Here is a 27708-nt window from a genome sequence, read left to right as displayed (position 1 = left end):
CTTCAAAATCTGAAAATATTACTACACCTTAGAACATTCCTAAAACACAAGGTCTAAAAGTTTGTACATTCAACATTTACAGATGTTCCAATGATATCACTACTTACTTTTGCCTCCCACTCCATTCCAGCTACTGAGATACCTAAAAGGATCACCACTGTAATGGCTCCAATAATTCGGATATCATTGATTTCATCTATCATAAGTATGGAATGTTCCTACAAAAAGAAAATAATAGGATGAGCAGTATTAGTTAGTTCAGATAAATTCTTCAATTCTCTTTGAAAGTTTTAGAACTATCACAGTGCCTCACATGTAGAAGGTGAATAAATGCCTACTTAAGGAATGAATAGAGAGACCTAGGGAAAAGGAATGAATTACTGTTTACTATTAAGGTGTCATTCAAGCAGCTGAAAACATCAAAAATATGATCAAATTATTAACACTGCTGTATTTTATACAGACTCAAATATAAAAAAGAATTGCTAACAAGCAAGGAAAAATATCATAATATGACTAAGCAGTACTAATAGGACTTTTTAAAGTTACAAAGCAGAAATATATTTTGCATTCATTGTGGTTAGTGAGCTCATTCTTTTAATGGTCTCTTATGTTGCATAAGGAAAAGAGATGAACACACTATCACGCAGCTGTCCAAATCACACCAATCCGTTCTAAGAGCAAAATTACTTGTGGCTAAATATCAATGACATCAAAAACATATACTAAATTAAACAATGAATATGAATTCTTAATGATTACACTGCTTTCTTACTTCCTTTGCTCTGTCTCTTTGGCCTACACAGCTAAGGTCAATGCCAATGCAAGAGTCAGTCCTTTGAGATGTCACACTTCCTAACATACCACGTACTACAGTAGATGAACAGTTACAACCTAACATGACAACTATAGGTGTCACTGAAGGCTCCTCTCATTTAATAATACTGAATCCTATTTCACTTGTACTGCTTTAACTACACACATACTCATTACTCTTTTCAAACAAGTTCTCTTCTCAACTCCAGAGCAATATTATCAACCACTTTCTGGCCAGCTCTACTTAGATATACTACTTAGATATACCCAATTAGACATCCAAAATGAAAATGTTCTGCATTCTCTCTCACAGTAAATGGCATTACCATCCATCTAAATCTTCCTTTCTCTTTCTCTAATTTCCCACATCTCATTCATCAAGTCCACTTACTCAACTTTTTAAAAATCTCTCAAATACACCCACATCTCTCCAGCCTCACTGGTCACTGGTTTAATATTAGCCACCATCTCCTCTCAGGATAGCTACAACAACCTTTTAAATGGTCCCCATCTCCAGTTGTGATCCCTCAAATACATTCTCTATACTGTGGTCACATATTTCTTTAGGCCCCAAATCTGATTATCATGGATCCCCAACTCCAGTCAAGGTAAGAACCAAATTTAACAGCAAATAAAACCCTTCCTGGCATGATCCTTTTTTCTCCCTCTCATCTTACATCTCTTGCCACTTAGTGCTCCAGCCATACTGAAATATTCCGTTTTTCTTTTTTCTTTTTTAATATATCATACTCTACTCCTTCTAGGTCTGTTTCCTTTTCTTCCCTATTCCCCTCATACCATACTTTACCTCTCCTATCTGCCTGCTAATGGCTAGACTCCCTTCCTTGGAAAACCCTGCCTTGACACTCCTCTGACACCCCACTCCTGGATGGTATACTTAAGTGATCCCCCTTGTGTTGCCACGGCCCGCTACAGTTAGCCATTTCTGACACTCTATAATAAATTTTTTTGTCTATCTCCCACACTAAATGTCTTGAAAGGCGAGTTTCATGTTCCTTGCTGCCTTCCTAGCATCATATATGGTAAGTGGCACATAAACCCTCAATAAAGATTTGGGAAACAAATGACTGGAAAAAGGTGAATTACCTTAAGCAACTCCACCACAGTTTCGGCAAATCCAACCACATACATAGCAACTGCAACAGCATTGGCAAAAGCGAAGATCAGGCCAATCGCACCGCCAAATTCTGGCCCTAGACTTCTAGATATTAAATAATACGCTCCTCCTAAAGAAAAGGAAAAAAAAACACACCAAAAGTACTAATGTTAGAATTTTAAATGTCAATCCTTTTAATTATACAAGAGTTCACAAAGCACATGCCACCAGTGAACACAGCAGTTAAACTCATAGGCAAGTGGGTGAGCATATTTTTAGGAAGAAACACCCAGAAAGAATTCTTTACAACCCACTTCATTCATAACAGTTCTGAATATCCAGAGAATTCTCCTCATGTTAAATATAAAATCATCCTGCTATTTAAATATCTTTCTCTTCTAAAACTTAGATTAAAATGGGTAACAGCCTCTTCCTCATATTCAGAGACACCAAGATCATTTCCCAATGATTTTCTAAGTAATAGTTTTAATCTTAATGTAACATTTAAATTCACAATCAACATGATTCCAGTTACTTAAATTAGTGTGGTAATTTGCTGGTAACGTGAATACTAAGGCAAAAAAGAAAGTATCACAAGAAACTTAAAGGATAGCACATACTGGCACCCTTAACAGATATATTAATAGTTTGTATTCTAATAAATCCTGCCTAAATGGCAGAGTAGACAAAGACATTAAATAAGCTGTCATGAAGCAAGTATTTTTCTAACTTGAAAAATAAATCAGTATGATGATTTTGAGTCAGTCTGATAATTAGTTGAAATCACTAAGAGATCTCCTAAAATTCTAATTTACTTTTGGCCTCTAGGTCACAATGAAAACTTAGTTTTAATAATAATGAAGTTACAGTAAGTTATATACATTTTCTAGACACTGATGAAGTATTTATTCTTAAGACCATATAATGAAATGCCATTAAACAGCTTAATATTTATTTCTACTGCTTTCCCAGTATAATGAAGACAAACGCAACAACAGATTCTACAATTTAATAAAGTACTAAATGTGCAAACTTTATTTTGGAAATATCTGTAATAGGTTTTGTAGTTAATTTTTATCAAGTTTCTCAAAATATTATATACTTTAAACCTATCCAACAAAACTTCCTTAGTAATTCATTTTATTAATTAATAATTTTTATCATCTTGAAAATTCTGAAGAAAAAGAATTGCAACCTGACCATTTAGTATTAGTCTCATTTTTTTTATGAGATGAAATGACTTAAAAATTTCCCCCAAATCTTTCTGAACACTAAAAATTCTAATGGACTTATATAATGACAAGTTTAATTAATCACAAGGAAAATCCCTGGAATATAATTAATCACAGCCTACATTTAACAAACATGTTTTCAAAATTCATGTAAATTATTTCATTTAATCCCAATACCAATAATGAATTAAGAAAAGTATTATCTATCCCAATTTTATAGATAAGAAAATTAAGTCACAGTAAAAGGTTAATTGAAATCAGTCAACCATTCATGTGCTTCAGTGGTTGACAGTACAAACTTTAGAATGAGAAATATCACCAAGAGCCTATAAAAGCATGGAATTCATTTATGTGTTTAAAGTTTTGATTTTATGAAATTTCAAATCTTTCTATTGCTAAAAAAATATATATCTTCTTTTTAAAATTTATTTATTTAATTTAATTTAATTTGGCTGCATTGGGCCTTTGTTGCCGTGCACAAGCTTTTCTCTAGTTGCCGCAAGCGGGGGCTACTCTTCGTTGTGGTACGGGGGCTTCTCATCGTGGTGGCTTCTCTTGTTGTGGAGCATGGGCTCTAGGCATGTGGGCTTCAGTAGTTGTGGCACGCGGGCTCAGTAGTTGTGGCTCGTGGACTCTAGAGCACGGGCTCAGTAGTTGTGGTGCACGGGCTTAGCTGCTCTGCGGCATGTGGGATCTTCCCAGACCAGGGCTCAAACCTGTGTCCCCTGCATTGGCAGGCGGATTCTTAACCACTGCACCCAGGGAAGCCCCGAAAAAATATCTATCTTAAGGGGCATTTAACATGGGTAAAGATAATGGGAAGGGAAATATGAATATTCTTTATATGAATAAAGATAATGGGAAGGGAAATGAATATAAGTAACAAATTCTGACATTTCAGAACTATTTAAAAATCTTCTTCCAATTGGGATACCTAAACTTAAAACCTAGGACCCAGTTTCATTACTTTTTAAAAGATTTTTATTTTTTTTAAGAATAAAAAGTTACACATGAAGAATATAAAAGCATCTGCTTATCGTCCTATACTTTAAACTCCTGATGAAAAGCAAAAGTACTCTGCCCTATTTCTTCTCACTTCCATTCCTGCATCCTAGAGGTAACCAGTTTTAAGAGCAGCTTTCTCCCCCTTTTTTTCCTTAGCAACAAAATAGATAGTATAAAAGATCTACTACTCTGAAAGACTGGTCTATTTACTAATCAGCATAGAGTGGTATCTTAAATTAAAATTTTTATTAAATTTAAAGTTTATTCAATTTTTAACTTAATTCTAGCGAGTACAATTGACTCTTGCACGACACAGGTTTGCACTGTGCAGGTCCACTTATACGTGGATATTTTTCAACAAATATATTGAAAAACTTTTTGGAGATTTGCGACAATTTGAAAAACCTCACAGACGAATCACACAGCATAGAAATATTGAAAAGATTAAGACAAGGTTACGTATGTCATGAATGCATAAAATATATGTGGATACCAGTCTATCCTTACATAGGTATGAGTTGAGTGATATTTAATATAAAATTAATGTGTTAATTTTCTTAGTGTTTTATGTAACTTTGCTCTCAGAGAATTAATTACCGTTCAGTATGTGCCATATTTCCCCTCACCCCTTCTAGTTAGAGAAACTGACTATCATCACAGATAAGTGTTTTTTTTAAATGTTACAATGTTTACAATACTGTATTATGAATATGCCTGTACTGCTATATGCCATAAAAATTGTACAATGATTCACTCAGTGTATAGGCTAGGCTATCCTGACACAATCGTATCATTATACTGGGTTACAATGAAGCAATCATATTGCTGCCTCTTTGTTATCAATGTATGAATTGTTATACCTGTAAATAAATACAATTTCTTTTTCCACATTAGCCTCTCTTTTTTTAATGTTTCTTTAAATTTCTCATATTTAAAAAAAAATTTTGTTGGAGGATAGCTGATTTACAATCTTGTGTTAATTTCAGGTGTACAGCAAAGTGAATCTTTTCATATTTATCTCTAGTGTTAGTAATATGTGTAACATACACTACACAGTGTTTTGTATTGTATAAGACAATACTAATGTAGGTAGTGACAGATGATACATCTTGCAAACAGATGATGTAAAACATATGGGATCAGTACAGTACTGTAAATGTACCTTTTCCTCCCTAGGATTTTCTTAATAACATTTTATTTTCTCTAGCTTACTTTATTGTAACAATACAGTATATAATACATATATACAAAATATGTGTTAATTGATGGTTTATGTTATCTGCAAGACTTCTGGTCAACAGTCTATTAGTTAAGTTTTGGGGGACTTCAAAGTTATACATGGATTTTCGACTGCACAGGGGTCATCAGCACCTCTAACCTATGTGTTATTCAAGGGACAACTGTACTATTACCATTCCCATTTACACATACGAAAATTAAAGCTTAGAGAAGTTAAATAACTTGACCAAGGTCATGCAAATAGTAAGGGAGGAAGTAGGCTTAAACTCAGGTCTCTCTGACTTGTGTGCTTACTTGGTACAGTAGGTATAATTAAATTAGCCTTTTTATTATCATTGAATAAGCTGAAGAGTATGAAAAAAATTATGATGAATTAAGAGGTAACAATAGAAAAAATAACTTTTATTTACACAAAATCTACTGCTCAAGCAAACACGGGAAGTCAATATGGAAAAAATATCCTCATGGACTCTCATAATTTGGCCATAAAATGCCTTGTCTCCTGAGTGTAGAAGACATCAATGAGTCAGGTACGAGAGATAAGTAATGACAATACTATATACACTGGGTTCCATTATTACTACACATTGATTTGGGGACACATGCCCCTGAAGCTCTCACTAGACTTCAAATCAACAACCAAAACACTGACTAGGTTAATCAAGAGCCATATGATTACTGGCCATAAAATAAGTCACTATAAATTTCCAAGAATTGAAATGAGACAGTATTACTGACCACAACAGTGTTAAATTAAATGTATAGACTTCCCCTAAATATTTCTAAATTATGCAACACACTTTTAAGTAACCCATTAGTAAAAGAATAAACCACAGGGAAATTAAAAAGCATTTTGAATTGAATGATACTGAAAAGAAAACATATCAAAATTAGTGGGATATATCTAAAACAGGAATTACAGGGAAATTTATAGTTTTAAATTCTTAAAAAAATGATACTTCAATTAAAAATAAATAAATAAGGTGAAATCAATGATCTAAGCTTCTACGTTAAGAAAGCAGAAAAAAGTAAGTAAACCTAAAGTATAAAAAATAAAGAGCTAAAACCACTGATGCAGAAAACAATAAAGAAAAATCAATAAGGCCAAAATAGGCAAACTCCTTGAAAAACCTGCCAAAACTATAACAAGAACAGTAAACTGAAATAATCCTATAGCTATCAAAGAAATTAAATTTGTAATACACACACACACACACACACACACACACACACACACACACACACACAACCATAGGCACAGGTAGCTCCATTGTTGAGGAAGAAATAAGATCAATTTTACAAAAACTGTTTCAGAAAACTGAGGATGAAGGAATACTAGCCAACACCCCTTATGAGTTTAGCATAATCCTAATGCCAAAACCTGACAAAGTTTATTACAAAAAAAGAAAATTTTAGACAAATATTCCTCATGATCATAGATTAAAAAATCTTTAACAAAATGTTAGCAAGTAAAAAGTAGCAGAAAGCATAATATCTTTGACCAAATATATCTTCGATCTTTGTGGGGTTTATGCCACAAATGCTAGGTTATTAAGATTCAAAATATCATATAATTTGTGATAATAAGAGAATAAGAGAAGAAACCCATATAACCATTTCAACAGATGTAGAAAAATCATGACAAAATTCAACATCCATTCATAATAAACAGTCAGCAATTTAGAAATAGAACTGTCTCAATCTGACAAATGACATCTTCCAAAACTCCATAGTTAACATCTTAATAGTGATATATTGAACTCAATCCCTCTAAAACTGGGAACAGGCAAGGATGTTTATTCTCACCACTTCTATTCACCATGGTATTGGAGGTCCTACCTAATTGAACAGTGTGAAAAAAGAGAGGGAGAGAAAGAGGGAGAGAGGAAAATACTAAAGATTGGAAAGAAAGAGTATAAACCATCTCTATTTACCGATGACATGACTGTTTATGTTTAGCAAAGTCACAGAATAGAGAACCAAGATATGGAAGTCTATTGCATTTCTATATACAATCATAAAAAAATTGGAAAATGAAATTTACAAATACCATTTACCAGATGAAAAACATGACTGATGGGTAAGTTTAACAAAACATGCAAGACCTGTATACTGAAAATATACAACACTACTGAGAGAACCAAAGACCTAAATAAATGGAGAGATATACCATGTTTAGAGATTGGAAGATTCAATATTGTTAACATGACCATTCTTCCCAAAAAGATTTTTTAAGAGTGAAATTCCAAAGCCCCAGCAAGGTTTTTTGTTTTTGTAGAAACTGATATTGCTAATTCAAAAATTTATATGGAAATACAAAGAACCTAGAAGAGCCAAAACAATTTTGAAAAAGAACAGAGTTGAAAGACTTAGGACATATAAAGCTAAGCAATCAAAACAGGGTAGTCTTAGAATAACTGGCATAAGAGAATAAACAAACAAATCAGTGGAACAGGATACAATACAAACAATACACAGAAAACTGATTTTTTCAACAACAGTACCAAAATGAATTCAACATGGAACAGATAGTTGGTTGACAAATGGTGCTGGAAGAAGTGGCTATCTCTATATGGGGGGATAAGAGTAGGGGAGAGAAAAACAATCTCTGTCTCACATAATGTGAGGCTATTCATAGTTAAAAATCTAAAAACAAACTATAAAGATTCTAAGGGAAAACACAGGGAAATATCATCATGACCTTGGGATAAGCAAAGATTTCAAGACAGAACAATAAAAGCACTAGTCAATAAATTAAATAGATAGATAGATAAATCTGAGAATCTGGGCTTCCTCAAAATGGTAAACGTTTCCTCTTCAAAAGACATGATTTAGAAAATGATAAAAAAAGATGATGCAAGTCACACACTAGGAAAAATATACACAATACATGTTAGACATAAGACTTGTATCCAGAATATATTTTTAAAAACTCCTCCAAATCAGAAACAAAAAGATAACCCACTTTAAAAACAGGCCAAAGATATGAATATACTACAAGATAAGATATACAAGTGGTCACAAGCACATGAAAAGATGCTTATCATCATCATCATTAATCATCATGGAAATGCAGTGGTGGTAAGACACTATTAAACCTCCGTAAACACAGCTATAATTAGAAAGCTGTAACAAGTGTTGGCAAGAATGTGGAAAAACTGGTAGTCTCATATATTGCTGACGGGAGTATAAAATGGTACAACCACTGTAAAAAATCACTTGGCAGTTTCTTATAAATGAAAAGTATACCTACCCCATGAATCAAGAAGTCATTCCTAGGTAGTGTCCCAAAATGAACAAAAACATACAAAACCACAAAGACTTGTACAAGAATGTTCATGTCAGCTTATTCATAATAACCTCATACTAAAAAAATAGCACAAATGTCCATCAATAGGCACTAAATAGACACATTTTTTACTATTACAAATTTTATAGTGATAAAATGGAATACTACACGGTAACAAAAATGAACAAACTACTAAAATGGATGTATTCCAAAAACATTATGTTAGGTGAAAGAGATGAGACATAAAAAGAGTACCTTCTATATAATCCAGCCTGGGCTACCAGTGAGGAACTAATTGTCAAGAAACTTTCCAGCGTGATGGAAATATTCCATATTTTGATTGAACTAGATGTTACGCAGGTTTACATGCTTAGGAAAACTCACAGAACTGTAAACTTAAAATCTGTGCATTTCACTACATGTGAATTTTACTTCAGTAATGCTTATTTAATAAGCTATAAATCAACTGTCAACAACTAACATTTTTTAAATTGTACCATAGTCAAAATGAGATAGCAGGAAGTAATCATATATGTTAGACTTCAAAAGGAGATTTGTGGAAAGGGGCATTATCAGACACAGCTTTCACGAATACTCACAACAACTGACTTCAACTCAAACTACATAGAACCTTTAAAGTAATATGCACAAAGATAAAAAACCCAAACAACTATACGCAGGAAGGTAGGAGCAGTATTTACTAAATTTTGACCAGGCACTCTGGATGTTTGTCTAATAACTATGCCACAAAACAGACATTTCTTAAACTACATGTGGCTCTTAAAAGTTCTCATCACAAAGAAAAAAAAATTTTTCCCTTTGGTATCTATAACAGATGATGGATGTTCACTAAACAATGTGGTAATTATTAAAATATATATGTCAAGTCATTTTATGCCCTATTAAACTTGTACAGTGCTGTATGTCAATTATATCTCATTAAAATAAATCACACATGGCTCAATTAGCACCATATGGCTCTATGTGCTAAGGTGGACTAAATGTTTCATATTAATGTGAAAAATATTTGAATTTTTAGAAACACTAACAAACCTGTTCAACTCCAAGTTAATTTCTTTTGGACTATTTAATCTTCATTTATTGTAACTAATGCTCACTCTTAGACAAAAGTTGGACAACAAATCTTACTGTCCATTGTGATGCTGAAAAATCACAGCAAGCATGTGGTCTAGGACATCCTCAGTGACTCAAGGTTGTGGGTAACAATCTCTGAACAAAACCAAACTTTGACACACATTTTCTATCAAAATGAATTTCTTTCAAAGAGTAGCTTGAAGGCCATTCAATTTAAAATACAAACTACAGCTACAAGGTAGAAAAATGAACACATTTAAAATTTAATAAAGTCTGAAAGGTAATAAGCTCCAGTTTTAAACAGTTAGTTTTGTGAAGTGACAATGTGATGGTTAATTTTATGTGTCAATCTGGCTGGGCCCTCTAGGGCCCAGATATGTGGTCAAATATTATTCTAGATGTTTCTGTGAGGGTGTTGGGCTGAGATTTACATATAAATTGATGGACTATGAGTAAAGCAGATTGCCCTCCATAATTTGTGTGAGCCTCATTCAATCAGCTGAAGGCCTAAATAGAACGAAGACAGACATCCCCTCTCCAACAAAAGAGAATTCTATAGTAGATAGGCTTCACATGTGAACTCAGGCCATTCCTGGATATTCAGCCTGATGGCCTTCAGATTAAACTGCAGCATCAGCTCATTCCTGAGTCCTCAGACTGCTGGTTCACTCTGAATATTTTGGGCTTCCCAGCCTCTGCAATCACATGACTCAACTCCTTCCAATAATTCTTTCTACCTATGTACACTTCCTATTGGTTCTGTTTCTCTGGAGAACCCAGACTAATACATACATGATACAAGGTAAAATGCAAATCATATATCAACAAAGGTCTTGTATACAAAATATATAAAGAACTCAAAACTCAATAGTAGGAAACCACAATAAAATAAACTCAATAAATACCCTCCAAAACACTGGGCAAAAGATTTGAGTATAGAAAGAAAACTATTCAGCAATTACTCTTCAGAGTTCATCTGGTATGATTAGCAAATACTCCAGAATCCTTTATTTGTCAGAGCGGTAAGCTACCTACTTCTGTACACTCACTTAACAGTTTATTCAAAGACACCTTGTATAAAATTCTGAGGAACAACTTTAGGAATGCTATGGGGTGATGATGGATCCAAATGGATTCAACATCCATTTTAGTTACTGCTCTAGGAAATATATCCTAATACCCTGGTTAACAAATACACAACAAGGAATCTGCCTGTTAACATTCAGTAAATTTCCTCTATTCTGTTGCCATTATGAAGCCATACAGGAAAAGGCAAAGTGACAAACATGTAATCTTCAGACCATAATTTGGTACTATGTTATCATTGTGACTGATCACTTGAATACGTTAAACTTTAAAATCAAAGACATGTAGCTCTAATTCTGCAGCAGACAACTTGGGAACCAAGTTAAAGTATTTTTAATCATTAAAGACTGGCAAAATTGAAAGGTCACCAAATGAGTCAAAGAGAAAACCCAAGCCAAATTATTTACAATTACTTGCCAGATTCACGTTTGAGTTACTTGTGGTGCATAAGTAGTGCTTTACTGAACTGAAAACACAATGTTTATGTTTAAGTCCAATAACTCATAATACAAGTTATAGAATTTTTTTTTTTTTTTTTTTTTTTTTTTTTTGGCCATGCGGCATGCGGGATCTTAGTTCCCCAACCAGGAATCGAACCAGTGGAAGTAAGGAGTCCTAACCAGTGGACCGCCAGGGAAGTCCCAACTGTTATAGACCTGCTTTTTACAGCTTCTTCAAACATTTCACTGATCTGAAAAACTACAATTTGAAATAATTTAGCAATAAAAGGAAAGAACTACAGAGCTGAAATCTAATTTACAACTCCTTGGTTGGTAATGATAGGAACTGATAAAGTTATACAATGGGCTAAACAAAAAAATCTGACAATCAATGATAATCTGATTTTTTACCAATACAGAGAGTACTTTCTGTCACTTACAAGATGTGAAAAGTGTTAGTTTTTCCTCACTTCCAATGGTTTGGCTTTACCTATGTACAAAAGTGAGGAGGTCAATTATTTCAGAGAAAAGAAAAAGATACCAGTATGTGAAGGTAATTCTGACATATTGCAGACATTTTTAAAAGGTTTACCAGTAGAATTTGCATAAAATTTAATTTTGTTTAAAAAAAAGGTTGTTTCATTTTTGCATAATGCAAAATCAATGTTGTATGACATCAGACAATGTATTTCAAGGACCATGGTACCATGCCTAGCAGTTAGATCTCAAAAAATAACTGTCACTATTATCTGAACATAAGCTCCAAGAAAATAGGGTCTTGTCTGGCTTGCATTGTTACAAACCCAGTGCCTAACACAAAGTGCTCAACAATTATCTGTTGACTGACTGAAATACAAGGAATATAAAAATTTGATCTTAGTCACTTATGCAGATTTCTATTGACTTTAGATTCTCAGAACTGCCCATCACAAATTTGATGTAGCCTGGGCTTTTACGTGAAAGTGTACTGACCTCTGTTTTTAATACTCCAAACCAGAAAGTGGTTGAAGAACTGTTCCCTTCTATTGCTCAGTTCACATAATACACTATAATCCACAAGCAGAATTTACATTTCCATCTTATAAAAGGCTGCCTGTGGTTGTCCTCTATTTCACAGATGAGTTGATATCCAGAGGTTAATTATCTGAGAACAGAAGAGACTCTGGTCTGTGAAATCTAGGAAATGCAGACCTGAGTGACAGTGGCTGCTGGCCAGCGCCATCTAAGTTGCAGAACCTGTTGCACACGGTCCAAGGAAATTCTGTAAAATCCAAGATCTCAAGGACACTGGGAGGATTTGCAGAACAGGAAAGAGCTCTGGGCTCCCAGGTGCAATAATCTGTAGCGTCTGAATGTGTCTGCTAGGGCAGGGAGTATGCCAGTGACTCCATCAGCTAGTTGCTGGTGCTAGTTTTATTCTGTAGAGGCAGAGGACCTAGGGGATGGTTCTCTAACCTGCCACCAGCAGCTTTAAATAGCAACCCCCCCATATTACTATAGTCTAATCAAGACTGAAACTCAGAATCTTATATTTTCTAAGTTTTTACTTTTTTTCCCAGAAACCCTGAATATTTCCATATTATTTTTATCCTAGACTTCATAATTGGACACTATTACATTTGTTCACAAGTTGACAGTTAATTTTAAAAAAAAACAACACTTTTCTAGATTGGTACCTGTTTAATCTCTAAAATGTACTGTTAAGGCCAACGTTAAGGCTATTTAGTAACATTAAATAGCTGTGGCATAAATCACACAACACTAGGAAAAGTACACATTTCACACACTTACATGGAGTTGGAAGTACATATACCTCACAAAACAAGAATAAAATATTATTCAGTGTTAATATAAAAATACATGTCATAATTCAGTTAAGAGTCAAGATAAATAAAACAAATTAAAATGTCAAGCACTACCTCAAAATAGTTCTTTATATTAATAACTACGCACTCAAGTTTAAAAAAGGGCTCTTAAGACAGAAATTAGTAAAGAGAGCAGCCACAAACTCTCAGCAACATTTTGAGTAAAATACTTTCTTGTTAGTGCACTTAATAGTCAACTTTCAGTCCACAGAAAATTAAGATGGGTTTCCAGACATCTCTGTTCCCATAGTATCCCTCCATTTCTCCTATCTAAGTCTTTGCACCCTGACCCTCCAGATAGCTCTAGCTCTACTGCTCTCCTCTTATGCAGCCCTTTCAAGGAAGGAAGTCAAATAAAGTCCTCAGTGGTTGGGCTAGAGGGCATCCAATGCAGGCACCCTTGGTCCCATATTACTAAAAGATAAAAAGCTTATTGTGAAGAAGAGCAAATAAACTGCATCTATACATTAAGTCTCTTAAAGTTTGTTTTAAACCGTAATTCCCTCTCTCTGTTTTTTGCTCCTTGGAAAATTTTATTGAACAAGGATTCCTTGTTCCAGAGAGATTCCTAGTCTGGCATTTGCTGTCGTCATCCTATAGTGTCATTTAGTAAGTTCCTCTCTCCCCTGAATACTCTATTCTTCCTGAAGCTACAGGCATGATATGATTCATATTCGATATTTCACAGGTAGTCTTATTAAGTAAAGCATTTACAAAGTTGGAATATTCCCTTTTCTTCTTCACTTATTTTGTAGAATAATTACCCAAAGGATAAATCTCTTATCAATTTTTTGCTTACAATGAGTTCAGGTAAGGAGTTTTCACTCAGAAAACTTGATTCACACTAGATTCTTTATCAATTTTCAAAATAAGTTTTAGTTCTCTAGCATTCTTCAAAGGTGAAAATGACATTTTTGTGTGTGTGTGATGTCTGTGAACCTAGGGATTTTATGTTTTCATTTAAATCAGTTACTAGTAGTAGTAGTATTGCTGTTCTAGCCAAATTTAAGTCAGTGTTAGTTTCTTCAAGTTGGCTCCTTGGTCCTTTTGACATGAAACAAAGTAGGCTTTGTTACCTTCTTTACTTTTTGATGTGAAAAGATGTCTAGACTTCTCTAGTACATTTCCTATCCAGATCTGGAATCAGTGCTTTCTCCAAGGTTCCCTGGTTCCTTTGAATGGAAATACACAATGTGGGCACTAAGGGTGTTCACTGATACTGGGCTGGTCATTTGTTACAGGTGATATTTGTGGACAGAGCTAAGAAATATATACTTTTGGGATAAAATGTGTGAGTCATACTGATACTTTCAATTTAGAACCATGAATACAGAATACAATGTAATCTCACCAGTTTTATACCTATATCTACTTTCTCCCTTGTGGAAATACCGTTTTTCCAAGAAACCAAAATAAATCCTGTTAGGGATCTCCAAGTCTACAAAGCAGATGGAGAGGAGCTACAGGGATTTACATTTATTGCAAGAATCTCCAGGAACTTTCACTGCAGATGATGCAGCTCATTTATTATTCTATAAAGGATTAGCCAGCTTTCTAACATCACTAACTGATCTACGTGAAAAATGAATGCCTTCTAGCAAAGCTTCAAAGCATTTGGTCACTTCTTTAAATTAATGGCTTTCTCTTTTTCTATAGGTTTCATTATTTCAGCAAATGTATTTACTTTGTCATTTATGAACAAATGATAACAGAAGAATTCCAAATTGTATAATCCAATTTTTTTTCTCTATAGTTAGCTACTCTCTGCGAACTATCATTTTGAGGGAACTCAGGCAAAACTGCAACATATGGTACTTTGCTGGGACACATCTTCATGCACTCCATATTCTCATACTTCCTTGGTGTCCAGGACAGAAAACTAGATACAAGTCTCTGAGGTATTCATAAAAATATATGAAAACTACTGGTAGTATTGAAACATGAAATGGCTTTTTAGTCACAACGCAGGAAAATCTATACTTTCCTTAAGTTTGCACTCACACAGAGAACAGAATGGGGTTTGTGCTGACAGTGGGTCCATGCCCCACTCCCCTTGAGGCTTACAACCTAGATTTGAAGGGCTGAAGAAAAGGAGAAATTTTATGATGATTTGCTAATCCTCTCAAATACCTAACACACCATCCCATTTCTCCCCCTATGTCCATTCCCCAATAGCAGCAGAATGAAATGAAGCATGGGGCACCCAGTTACACAAGAAACCAAGAATCTCTCAGCACTGTCTGATCAATTGTTGGACATAACCACATCTTGGACCCCAATTTGCTGAACCCGGATTCAGGTACATATAAAACTTCAGCCAGCAGTGATGCATGCTCAGCACAGTCATAACTATAGATGTGAGCTACCAGCTTCCCTCAGGGCCATAGTGATCTGAATCCTCTGGTGTATAAAAAAATATGAAGACGACTGGGGAAAAATGAAAAGCTCAATCCGGTTCTCTCTTTCTCCAACTACTAATGCAGAAAAAGCAGAAATTGCATGTATATAATGTCAAATACAGATCTGCAAAATAGTTGAGGCAGATGGAACAGGTAGATTCTTTTCTCACTTGATCTGCTATGATGAATTTACAGAAGCTGGTATACATTTTCTCTTCTTTCTCTTAGGATCTTCCCCTCACTCCAGCTGAATGATGAGTTTTTGTTTGGAAAATGGATTTCTTTTCTTCTTGTTCTCAAGGGTCCCAAGGCCATTCTCCTGGTGTCCTGGGTGTTCTCCCTGGGAAGAATAAAACCTCACAAGGCAGGTCTTGTGGGCTCCAATAAAATAGGCCTCAGGGTACCCAGAGAAGAGAGCTAGAGTTGAGGGCATGGATTCAGAGTCCCAGGTGTAACTCACACAAGCTATTAGACCATGAGGACAGAACTCTGCCTAAGTTTCCTTCAGTGGGGAGGAATGAGGTTACACCTGTACAATACTGACCAAATGCAGGGTGCACACCACTGATCCAAGGGCTGAAGCCTGGGACAAGGCAACAAGGGGTGCCTTGGTGGAGAAGAAACCCAGTTAGAAGCTCCATTCTTGTTACCAAACACACTGAACACCCTGAACAATCTGAAGCATACATATTTGCATATGGATCAATTTAAAATTTTATATTCAAAATATTAGTTAAAAAGTACTTGATAGCAACTTTCTTGCCTATATAGAACCTGATATGTTGCTTCTTTAAGGTAAAAAATAACTAGAGATATTTTTAAATCTCAATTTATTTAGTGTCAGTAATCCAATGCTGATGATGTAAAAAGACTGAATTTACCTCCTCGTACAAATCCATTAGTAGCTATTGCCGAAGTAGACAATCCTGTGATAGTTGTCACAACAGTGGCCATTATTATTACAAGGACTGACAGACCTTTAGCGAAAAAGAAAAGAGACTTGAGAATACTTACACTCTCATTTAAACCTGCCACATCTAGAACTGGTTAGTCTAAGTATACTGAATTTACATTACAACCTATAAATTATCTTACTTTTATCTCATATTAGATCAAATCAGAATTATGAAAAAAGTGACATTAAGACAACAGTCTGATACAAAGGAGAACATAATGTAGAATGATTCCAACTGCTTCAATTTTATGAGGTTCAGAGACTACACATGCACACAGCCCTTTCCCTATTCATTCTCAAATGAATCAAGCAGTATGTCACTTCACTTACCTATTCCAGCTTGACCCACAATCCATGACAATCTAATAAAGAGCATTACTCCCCAAATGTTTAACATACATCGTACCTAGAAAAAGAGGCCAAGTCACAGATGAAAAGTAATTAAATACACAGTAAATGCTAAACTAGCCAATAGTAGGATAACATACATTTTAAACTATAGAAGGTCCTTTCAAATCTCTTATCCCACCCTTTAACAGTTTTTCTAAAGAGCTTTATTGAGAGCTTAAATGTGAGCTAATTAAAGTATAAGTATAATGTAATATACCAGTATATGTGTATGTACTTTATACACACACATTTATCTGAAGCAGCAGAAGCAAAAGAACAAGAAAGGCACAAGGAATATTTTAAGACTTCAGCCCTAAAAAAAGGAGTTTATGTTCCCCCTTATCAATGCAAGTCAGTTTTTTACTTATTCTTTTATAACGTCTTCACTTCATGATTTCTACAGCGGATTTAAGTATTATGTAACATCTGTCAACACAAAATGCCAACTGTTCACATATCTTTCGAAAACCTACTCTTTCTAAGACAGCATCCTCAATTTATTTTTACTTTTATTTATTATGCTTGTACATAGAATACAGTCTTCCAAAATAGTAAAAATCTAAGAATAGGCAAACAATACAACTCAGAGCTTAAAATACACTCTACTGATTAGGCAATAAAATCACTACTAGAACTGGTATTTTTCCCTCTACTTCTCCCCTAAATGTCAATACAACTCTATATTAGTGCTTCCAAAGTCCCAATGAGACTCTCTACTCCAGTCAGATCCTTAGTGCCTATTCAAACACAGAAAAAGAAAGTAAATCTGAACCTTAATCACCTAAACCTGTCTACTGAAGTGATCTCAACACTTATGTCTCCTTTATTCTGTTGCTTGTTAACATCTATACATTTCTCTTCAAAAGACAATACAGTAGCAGGAAAGGAAGCAGGCATATTTCAGCTATATTACCTGCCCAGCTTTCTTGATTGTGTTGCTCTCATCAATTTAACAGCTTCATACTTAATTTTTGAAAAGTGACAATATGTGAGATTCAGAAGAGGTTATAAAATATAACTTAGAAGTAATCAAATATAATTTGATTAAATTAATAAATATATTTACTTCACTGAATTTAATACCCACAAGGAAAGGAGGTGCAAGTTATTAATTTAGTCCTCCATAACAATCAGATAAAACAGTTTAAAAAAGAGAAAGCATTATCTCGAGAATGATGATATCAGGAAGATTGTATAATAAACAGAAATGTGTAACTCTAAAATTAAGTCTATAGGTACATACTAGCACACCCTTGATCCAGCCAAACTTCACAACTCCTTTACTTTCCGCGGTATATGTGACCACAGCCTCTCGGGTTGGTGTACTTTCTTCCCCGTTTGCAAAGCCATCCTCAAAAGGTTCCTGGTTATAAGAGGAAATGTGAATTATGCTTAAGAATTATTTAAAATTTAAAATCACCTGATAAAAACAAACATCACTAAATACACTTAGTGTATTTACAAGAATCAAGGGTTTCTGAATATTTTACCTAAGGACTTGAGTTTTAAAATTTTAATTATCATGAAACCCATTTTAATAATTTAAACTTTTAATTACATTTTGGTGGTATCTGGAGAACACAAAGAATACTATTTGCTAAGTATAGGCTAACCAGGTCAGTCAATTCAGACCTTGTCTCTCCAGCCACAACTTTATATTGCCTGGATGCCACCCTTCCCCTATCTGGACTTTCAGTGTCAACAATATAAAACTCCTCTTCGTCACCAGTGAACAGTTTTCCCTTTACAGTCTCTGACAGCGGGATTCCGTGGATCCCAAGATTCACCCCTAACTCCTGCCTTTACTCACTCCTGAGTTCAGTCACTCAGCACTCTTCATTCTTTCCTTTCTAATTTTTCTCAGATTCAGACATGAACTGGTTGACACAATGCATTTTCACTCGTGTTTCCTTCTAAGGCTTTTATGTTTCATGTCTGATTCTATAATTCTTAGTTTTTCTTCTTTACATTCTCTCTTTCCTTCTCTCCATGGCTCTCAACTTTTGTTCAGTCCCAACACACACAAGGCACATAACAAACTTCCAAACCAGTGGCAGTGCCTTAAACAGATCATGAAGGGTGGAAGGGTGTTGGGAAATAGAAAATGTTCTAGATCTAGAATCCTGTCCCTAACACTAGCCCCATATTTCTTCCTCTACCCGTATCTCAACAGCAGGGAACAAAGTACAGCTATATTTCAAACATTCAGTCTTTAAATGAAAAAGAGCCAACTAAATTAATTATCATTTAATCCTGAACACTGTGATCTAGATTTCCTAACAATACTTTTTTAAGAAATCATTTTCAGTGGTTATACCCTCTACTGAATTCTGAATATAATTTTTTTCATAGAAATGAGCTGCAGCAAGTTCTGTGTTACAACAGAGAAAAAACTATGTAATAATCCAAACTTCCTTTTTTTCTTTGACTTCTGTTAGCCAAGTAGACTAATTTAATTCCCTTAATGCATTATTGCTATATGGCCTTTCAAAGTGCTATCAACCTAGATCAGCTCTTATATTCCATATTTTTATAATGTACCTACTGCAAATTCTTAGATTTTTAAGCAATAAAAGAAACAGTATAATAAGTTAGATGCAGTAATTTCTTTATTTTTTGAAATTACTTTACCTAGGCTCTTTTAAATAATCAAATTTTAAACTAATCTCCATGTTTACGCTAAAAGACATAGCTATAACTTCAACTACATGAAATACATGGAAAATGACTCATTTTAAGATTACTAAGAACTTAAAAATGAACTTTAATGTTGACTAATTCTGATAGCTCACAAACTTTTAAAAACAGATCCTAAGAGAAATAAATCATAATAATTTCCCTTACAGCACAGTTTCATAACTACTGTCTACTGTATCAAATGATTATTGTACTTTAAAAAGGATGCCCCAGGCTTATGGCATATAAGACACTTCATAAAAATTCTGTAATCACCCCAATATTCTATACTTTTTAAAACAGCCTTACTGAGCTCTTATTCACATACTCACCCATTTAAAGTGCATATTTCAAGGATTTTTAGTATATTCACAAAGTTGTACAATTATCACCACAGTCAATTTTAGAACATTTCCATCATCCCAAAAGAAGCTCCACGCCCGTGAGCAGTCACTCTCCATTTCCCCTTTTCTGAAGCTCCTGGCAATTACTTACTGACTTTCTATCTCTATGGATTTGCTCTTCTGATATTTCATATAAATGGAATAATGCAATCATACAACATGTGGCCTTTGTGTGCGGCTTCTTTTCCTTAGCATAACGTTTTCAAGGTTCATCCATGTTATAGTACATATCACTCTTTTTTATTGCCAAATAATATTCTGTTGTATGGATATAACCCATTTTAAAATCTGTTCATCAGCTGATGAACATTTGGGCCTATTCTACATTTTAGCTATTATGAATAATGCTGTGAATATCTGTGCACAAGTTTTTGTGTAGACATGTGTTCTTCATTTATCTTGGGTATATACCTAGAAGAATTGCTGGGCCATGAAATACTTTTTGCAATGACTATTTCTGGTTGTCTTTCCCACCTCTTCTTTTGTATCAGTCTGCAGACTGTCACTCCTCATTTTAGTCCATGTGTCTATTTTTATCCCTCTTTCGTGCTTAGAATTTGGTATAAACATGGAAACCAGTAATAGTTAAATGTGTTAGAAATACGTACAAACAGGAAAAAATGTAATCAGGGGCCTGTGTAGCTCAGCAACCCACTTTGGCTTTACGTCCACTGTTGTTTATGTTCTGTACAGTAGGACATCACTGATGAATTCCCCCAATGCTGCCCCCAAAAAAGAAAAAAAAGAGAATTGACGGCTCAACTGTTCAATTATTCAAATAAAGCCAGAACAAAAATGTTTGACTATTAACTCAATCAACTTTAAAGTAGACAGAAGTTCCTTAGATTTCACTCTAGGATATTTGGTGCTCTTCAGTTATAAAATAACATAAAATATTATATAACCTGCAAGTATTACAAGAAAATATAATGCCTATAATAATACACAAAAAAATACAATGCCTATAATTATACACAGAGAGATATTTCTATTCCCATCTCTATTAAAAGAAAACTAAAGATGTGTGTACTTAATAGGCTACTTTCTCCAAGGCTAAATTCTGATGTGCATGTCTTTTTAATAATTCAGAAGCAGGCAGGCATCTTAATATTTTTGCTGTATTTATTAGAATTCCACCTGAAAGTTGAAGATCTAGCAGTAATTATACCAGTTTCCACTATACTATGAACAACTATATTCAAAAAACACAGTAAGATTTTTCTGCATATATAACATATTTTAAAACAAAAATGAATCCAAATAAAATTTAAGTTTAACTTCCTTATCATGTTCCAATAGCTCTATTTTAAAAAGTGTTATTAATCTTTTAAATATAGTTCAAAAGTTAAAATCAATTGAGTATGTTATTTTTTATATTTCAATCAACAGATTTAAGTTAAATAAAATTGGGTTTATATTTATTTCCTGAAATAACAGGAAACCAAGGTAGAATACATTTTGTTTCTATAAATACATTAGTTTCAGAGAAATAAGGAAATTGTTGAGTATGGCGTTTTATCTACACACACAAACACACACACACACAAAATACTGTATACAAATCTTATTACCAGGAAAATTTCACATATACAATTATGAATTATAAATTATACTGATAGAAAAGTACATAAATAAAATCTTCAATCTACCTACCATTTTCAGAGAGATGAAGCGTTTGTGTTTTTTTACTGTTTTTCACATAATGAATACAATATCAAAAACAACAACATGATTTTTTGGATAACACCATATTAAATGAGGTGCAACAAACTAATTTAAATTTATTTGGGGAAATAATCTTTCAAAAAGTAGCACTGTGAATCTGAGTCTACAAAGCAAGGATTAAGACGGGGCATGAGGGACTTCGCTGGTGGCGCAGTAGTTAAGAATCCGCCTGCCAATGCAGGGGACACAGGTTCGAGCCCTGGTATGGGAAGATCCCACATGCTGCGGAGCAACTAAGCCCATGCACCACAACTACTTAGCCTGTACTCTAAAGGCCACAACTACTGAAGCCCACGCGCGTAGAGCCCATGATCCGCAACAAGAGAAGCCACCGCAATGAGAAGCCCGTGCACCGCAACGAAGAGTAGCCCTCGCTCGCCGCAACTAGAGAAAGCCCGTGCACAGCAACAAAGACCCAACGCAGCCAAAAATAAATTAAAAAAAAAAAAGACTGGGCATGAGAACAAGAGTGGGGCAGAGAGGAAGAGACAGAGGAAACAATGGAAAACACAGAGAGGTAGACCCTCAGTAACTGGAAGGATTTAATTTGAGGAGCCATGAAACAAAGAGTTCCACCAGGCTGTTAAAAAATTCATGACTGGAAATTAGGAGAGGGGCCAGGGATAAAGAGCTAATGGGTGAAGCTATGGAAAAAGAATGAAAAGAGAAACTTTGGGAAAGAAAACCTGAGTAGCTGAGCATTTTTCTGAGAATACAGAAAATATAAGAATGAAAGGGAACTCCGGTTTCCATGGTCATTTCTTTCTTTGCAGGGAGTAGAGAAAAGGAGAATTTCTGCACTGTGGATACTCTCCCTTTTATACTCAAATTTCTACCTCAACTTGATCATTCTTTGTCCTCTAACCATAGTTATCTTTTTGCTGTACACCACACACCCCACCTCCAAATGTTCAGCCAAACGTGCTGAAATACTACCCCACATTCATCAGTGCACACCAACCTGGCTTCACCATGCCACAACACTGGAAGTTTTAAGACATCCAAGGACTTCTCTGCTACCAAATCTAATAAATCTAATGTACAGTTTTTAGTCCCTGTCTCAAAGGACCTTTGAAACAGCTCATGATACTGTTGACAACTCCCTCTTTCTTCAAACTTTTTTTGAAATACCACGCTCTCTTAGCCTCTTCCACCCAGCAGTTAAATGGTAAGAGTCCTTTCAATACTTGGTCTTAGACCCATCTTTTCCACTCTGTTTCTCCTATGGTCATCTCACCAGACCTGTAGCTTTAAACACCATCTGTATGTGATAAGTAATAAGTGACGGCTCCCATACTTTTCCAGATCAGACCTCCCCTCTCAATATCAGCCCTGTGTGTAAAATACTGATGTTACCACTTTTATAGTTCATTACTTTTACTACTCCAATTCTTACCAAATAAGAAAAAAGAAATTGTCAGTGTACTACAAACAACTTTCCTCTATATGAAAAGGAGAGGGAAACAGTTTCTCTTTTTTGGATTAGTTTTTAATTCTTAAAGGTTTCAGTGGACACTTAAATATCAAAAAAGGTATCTGATCAGAAAGATAGTACGTTCTAGACTCACAGATTTAGTGAAGGAACTTATGGTTACCCGTGGGGGCGAGGGGAAGGGGAGGGGGGAGGGATGGATTGGAAGTGTGGGAGTGACTTTTGTACACCCTGCTATATTTAAAACATAACCAACAGGACTTACTGTATAGCACAAGGAACACAGTTCAGTATTCTGTAGTAACATAAATGGGAAACGAATTTGAAAAGAACAGATACGTGTATAACAGGATCACTGTGCTATATGCCTGAAACTAACACAACATGTTTATCAACTATGCTCCAATATAAAAATTTCTTAAATAAAATTAAAGAAAAAACTTTCAATCAAAAAATTCTTAATAATTAAAATCCTTTATAATGTAAATTGATTTTAGATTTATTCTGCAATACACATCTTAAAATTTTAGTTTTTCAGTTTCCAATATCCAAAAATTAACTTGTTTTGAATTCACTGATTTAAATTACCCTTTACATATCAAAGGTCATAACTCATACTCTGCTTGACCTAAAAAAAAAAAATACAACTGAACATGAAGGCTAGGCTTATTGATGATTTCTCAGTAAAAAAATTCTTAAAAAATCAAGCTATTGTTTCTTCCCTAACACCAGAATTTTCTTCAGTATTTTAGAGACAACCTAGGATGAAGACAGATTTTTTTAAAGTGATGAACAATAAAGCTTTAGGAAAAACTACTTATCCAAGCTTTTAAAAAATTACAATTAGAAACCTTAACACTGCTTTCACTGGCTCTGTAACTGAGAGTGCAGTATTGTCTTCTGTGTACATCCTCATCATGGGCACACCAACACACTTTTCATTGATAAATGCTTTAGGTACACATTACACTAAAATGTCAGTTATTTTCTTTTTTCAGACATCCCAGTTACTAAGTCCACAAGACTTTCATCTCAAGTATACAAGGTAGCGTAGATGGTCTTTGCGACATCACTGGACAAGGATGTTAATACCCATGAAAGATGACTGTGCAGTGCTCAGAATGATCTATGATCATGTTTTGTCCAAAGTTGAATAAAGGTGCTTATCATTGTACAAAGAAAAATCAAGACTGTCTAGACAGTGCAACTTTGGAATACAGTTAGAATAAAACACATTTCTGGCAAAGCCTATTACCAAATATATTCATTTTTATACAAATTTATTCTCTTTTTTACAGTTAAACTGGTAAAGACTTGGCAAAAGTATCTTAGCTCAGCAATTTCAGGCCATAGTAGGCAAAAGACAGTAACCTACATAATTTTTTTTAAATTTGGGAGGAGGGGAAAATGTTTGAGTTTTTATTTTGTTTTACTGGTGTTTCAAAGAACAACTGAGCAAAGCTGTACCAAACAATCTCTTTAGGTCTATGGCTGCTATAATATTGTTTCCAGGTAGACTTAAGGATGCTCAAATATGGACACTTTTTGAAGAGGGAAATGTTCCAGTCCCTTAAAATAACTTCTAATATTTTTCTGTTACCTGAAGATTCTACAGTTGCAAAAAGCAGTTTCTGAGCATAAACCACAACCACATCCTTCCACTCATTCATTAAACAAATATTTATTAATCAGTTTTATCAAGAACCACGCTAGGGACTTTTCAGCCCTCCCAGAGTTGATATTTTTATAGTAGAGGCTAGAGATGACAGGTAGGTTTTCTATCTTCTATCCAGGGATATACCAAGAACCCTCTATTAATTGTTTAATCCAGTTAAAAAAAAAAACAAAAACGGTTGATGCCTCTTTTCAAGTCACAGCCTCTCTGTGACAGTTTCCTAATCTGTAAAATAGAGATAATAATCCCTGACCACCTGTACCATTTCCTTGGAGTCTCAAGACTGTAAATAAAGATCAATGTGTTACAGCCACATAAAGCAGCTGAGGTTTCTCGGGCTTGACTATCAAGCCAACTGATACAGCTTGATTATAATACAGCAATTTAAGTTTCAGTGCCATGTTAGAAATGTAAAAGTGTGACTCACAGTGACACATTTCAAAAGGCTTAGCAGGAAAATTATTCCTAGATGGCCTGGCTTTTCAATGCCCAGCCACTTCTCAACAAGAACAAGATTACACACTCAGTTGACCCTATCAGAGCAAAGGCAGCATTTTCTTTTCCCTGAGGCTGTACGTGCTCTCACTGCCCAGTCAATGTTGCTCCTGCGGCACCTGCTGGGAAGCTCAAACCCAAATATATTCATTTTTTATGAATGTTATAAAAAGGTCCTCCATGTTAATATGGAGGACCAAAACCCATGCCAGTGAGCATCCCTTAACTCCTCTTGCAACTAAGGGTCCTCCTCCTTTTGTCCCCACACTGCATCTCTGAAATATATCTTGCATTAAATCTTGATCATGTTTTATGGATCCATTATGAATCCATGCTTGTGTTAAGGTTCATTTATTTAGAGAAACAAAATTTTCTTTTCTTTTTTCTTTTTTTTTCTTTTTGGCTGTGTTGAGTCTTTGTTGCTGCATGTGAGCTTTCTCTAGTTGTGGTGGGCAGGGGCTACTCTTCGTTGTGGTGCACTGGCTTCTCACTGTGGTGACTTCTCTTGTTGCGGAGCACGGGCTCCAGGCACGCGGGCTCAGTACTTGTGGCTCGCGGGCTCTTGAGTGCAGGCTCAGTAGTTGTGGCGCACGGGCTCAGGTGCTCCATGGCATGTGGGATCTTCCCGGACCAGGGCTTGAACCTGTGTCCCCTGCATCAGCAGGCAGATTCTTAACCACTGCACCACTGGGGAAGTCCATAGGGAAACAAAATTTTCTATTAGCATTATCTCTGCAACAGGAAAGTGGTTATTAAACTAATACATTAACTTACATAGTTAATGTGAGGATTGTGTAAGATAAGGTATGCGTTTACATTAAAAAAAGCTAAAATTACTGAAGATGAAGAAAGCGGCAAAGGAATAAAGATAGGATATGGGATGGCTTTATTTTTTGAATATGACAAAATTATATGTATTGGCTAATCATTTTCTGGCTGCCACAAAATATGCATCAAACAATCATTTACCCTGCCAAATGAAGACTAGGGAACTACACTGCATCCTAGCATTTTGATCTATGAAATAAAATTTGGATCCCAATCACAACTGATGTTACTTTTTACACAGTAAATCAACCTTACCAAATAATCTTAAGCAACAGAAAAAAAAAACTACCTCAACTGGAAAACAATGTTGGGGGGGGCAGATATATAGCTTATAAAATTTTGCATACATTTAACAACTACTTATTTAGAAGATGTTATGTACAGGGTAGTAGCTATGGTAGAAATAAGAGAAATTTTTAAATATACAGAACTGTCTACCCTCATTCAAGTTATCTGATTTCAAATTATTCTGGCAGACCATATCATCTAAATGTTAAAAATTTCTGTTAATTACAACTACCAAAAAGGTCACAAGTTCAACATGAAGGGTGATCACACATAAATAGAACTGAAACAATAATCCATTCCAGAAGTTTTAAATTCTCCCCAATTAATATTTGTACTAAATGAAAAACAAGATGGAAAAGCCCATTTAGCAGTGTAACAATCTGCCTCTTCCATCTTTTTCTGAGCAATTCTCTTACTATTTCCTATAACTACAAACACACTTGGAAAATATAACAGGGAAAAGGATGATTTTTTTCTCCATGACTTTTAAAGAGTTTGACTCTGGCTAAGAATTGATTTATAGGTTAGGCAATAATTTGGTTTCGCATATTTGGGGTAAGGTGAACCCTGGCATAAAATCCAACCCAATTCAAGTTTATTGTGATATACACCAGATTTTTTGTGCTAAGTAATATTGCAAGATACAGCAAAATAGTAGTTTTTCTACTGTCAAGAAACAAAAGTTTCATACGAAATACAGTTGTACATAATCTAGGTTTGGCTATCCATTACTCATGGGGTAAAATAAGAATTCGTAGTATAGGAGACCCTCGTAATCTCTCCGGCTTCCTTTAATTACAGCCAACATTTACCGAAATACTACTGTGCTCCAGACACTTCCCTAAATGCTTTCACACCCTATTTCCCTGAACTGGCACATCTTTGAGAGACAGATCTAATCTCCACTTAACAAATGTGGGAACAGTCTTCTGACAGGTTAACTTACCCCAAACCATGTAGTTATTAATGTGGCAATGCAGAGAATCTTCTAAATGGTAGAATTCCACATATTACAGGAAGCCAAGGTGAAATATTTTAAGTTACCTATTTTAGACAAGGAGACATTAGACAAATCGCCCAACTTAAGAAACTGTCCTGCTCAAACTTCCCAATTCCTCAACTATTTTCGCTCTTTACCTTGCTTCATCCTTCCCTCCTTCCTCTGCTTCCAAATCTACAGAAGCTAAGGGTTTCTGACACAGTCCTCATAAAAATGACAGCAGAAGTTCTGCGCTGTGTATGACACCAGAGGGTATT

The 27708-nt window shown here is 34.9% G+C and overlaps 1 protein-coding gene across 3 annotated transcripts in view; it reads right to left on the bottom strand.

The window, feature by feature from the left end:
* Positions 1-27708, bottom strand: part of SLC12A2 (solute carrier family 12 member 2) — a 106178-nt gene that overhangs the window by 59843 nt on the left and 18627 nt on the right. For all 3 annotated transcript variants that reach the window (XM_007457612.1, XM_007457611.1, XM_007457613.1), the window contains exons 2-6: positions 18172-18291; positions 16869-16944; positions 16465-16560; positions 1924-2063; positions 108-218 (exon numbers count right to left, since the gene is read on the bottom strand). In XM_007457612.1, the coding sequence (XP_007457674.1) occupies positions 108-218; positions 1924-2063; positions 16465-16560; positions 16869-16944; positions 18172-18291 (543 nt within the window). The remainder of the gene's footprint in view (positions 1-107; positions 219-1923; positions 2064-16464; positions 16561-16868; positions 16945-18171; positions 18292-27708) is intronic.

The sequence above is a fragment of the Lipotes vexillifer genome, unplaced genomic scaffold (assembly GCF_000442215.2).
Source record: "Lipotes vexillifer unplaced genomic scaffold, Lipotes_vexillifer_v1.1 scaffold1084, whole genome shotgun sequence".
NCBI lineage: Eukaryota > Metazoa > Chordata > Mammalia > Artiodactyla > Lipotidae > Lipotes > Lipotes vexillifer.
This window is presented reverse-complemented; position numbering and strand designations above follow the sequence as displayed.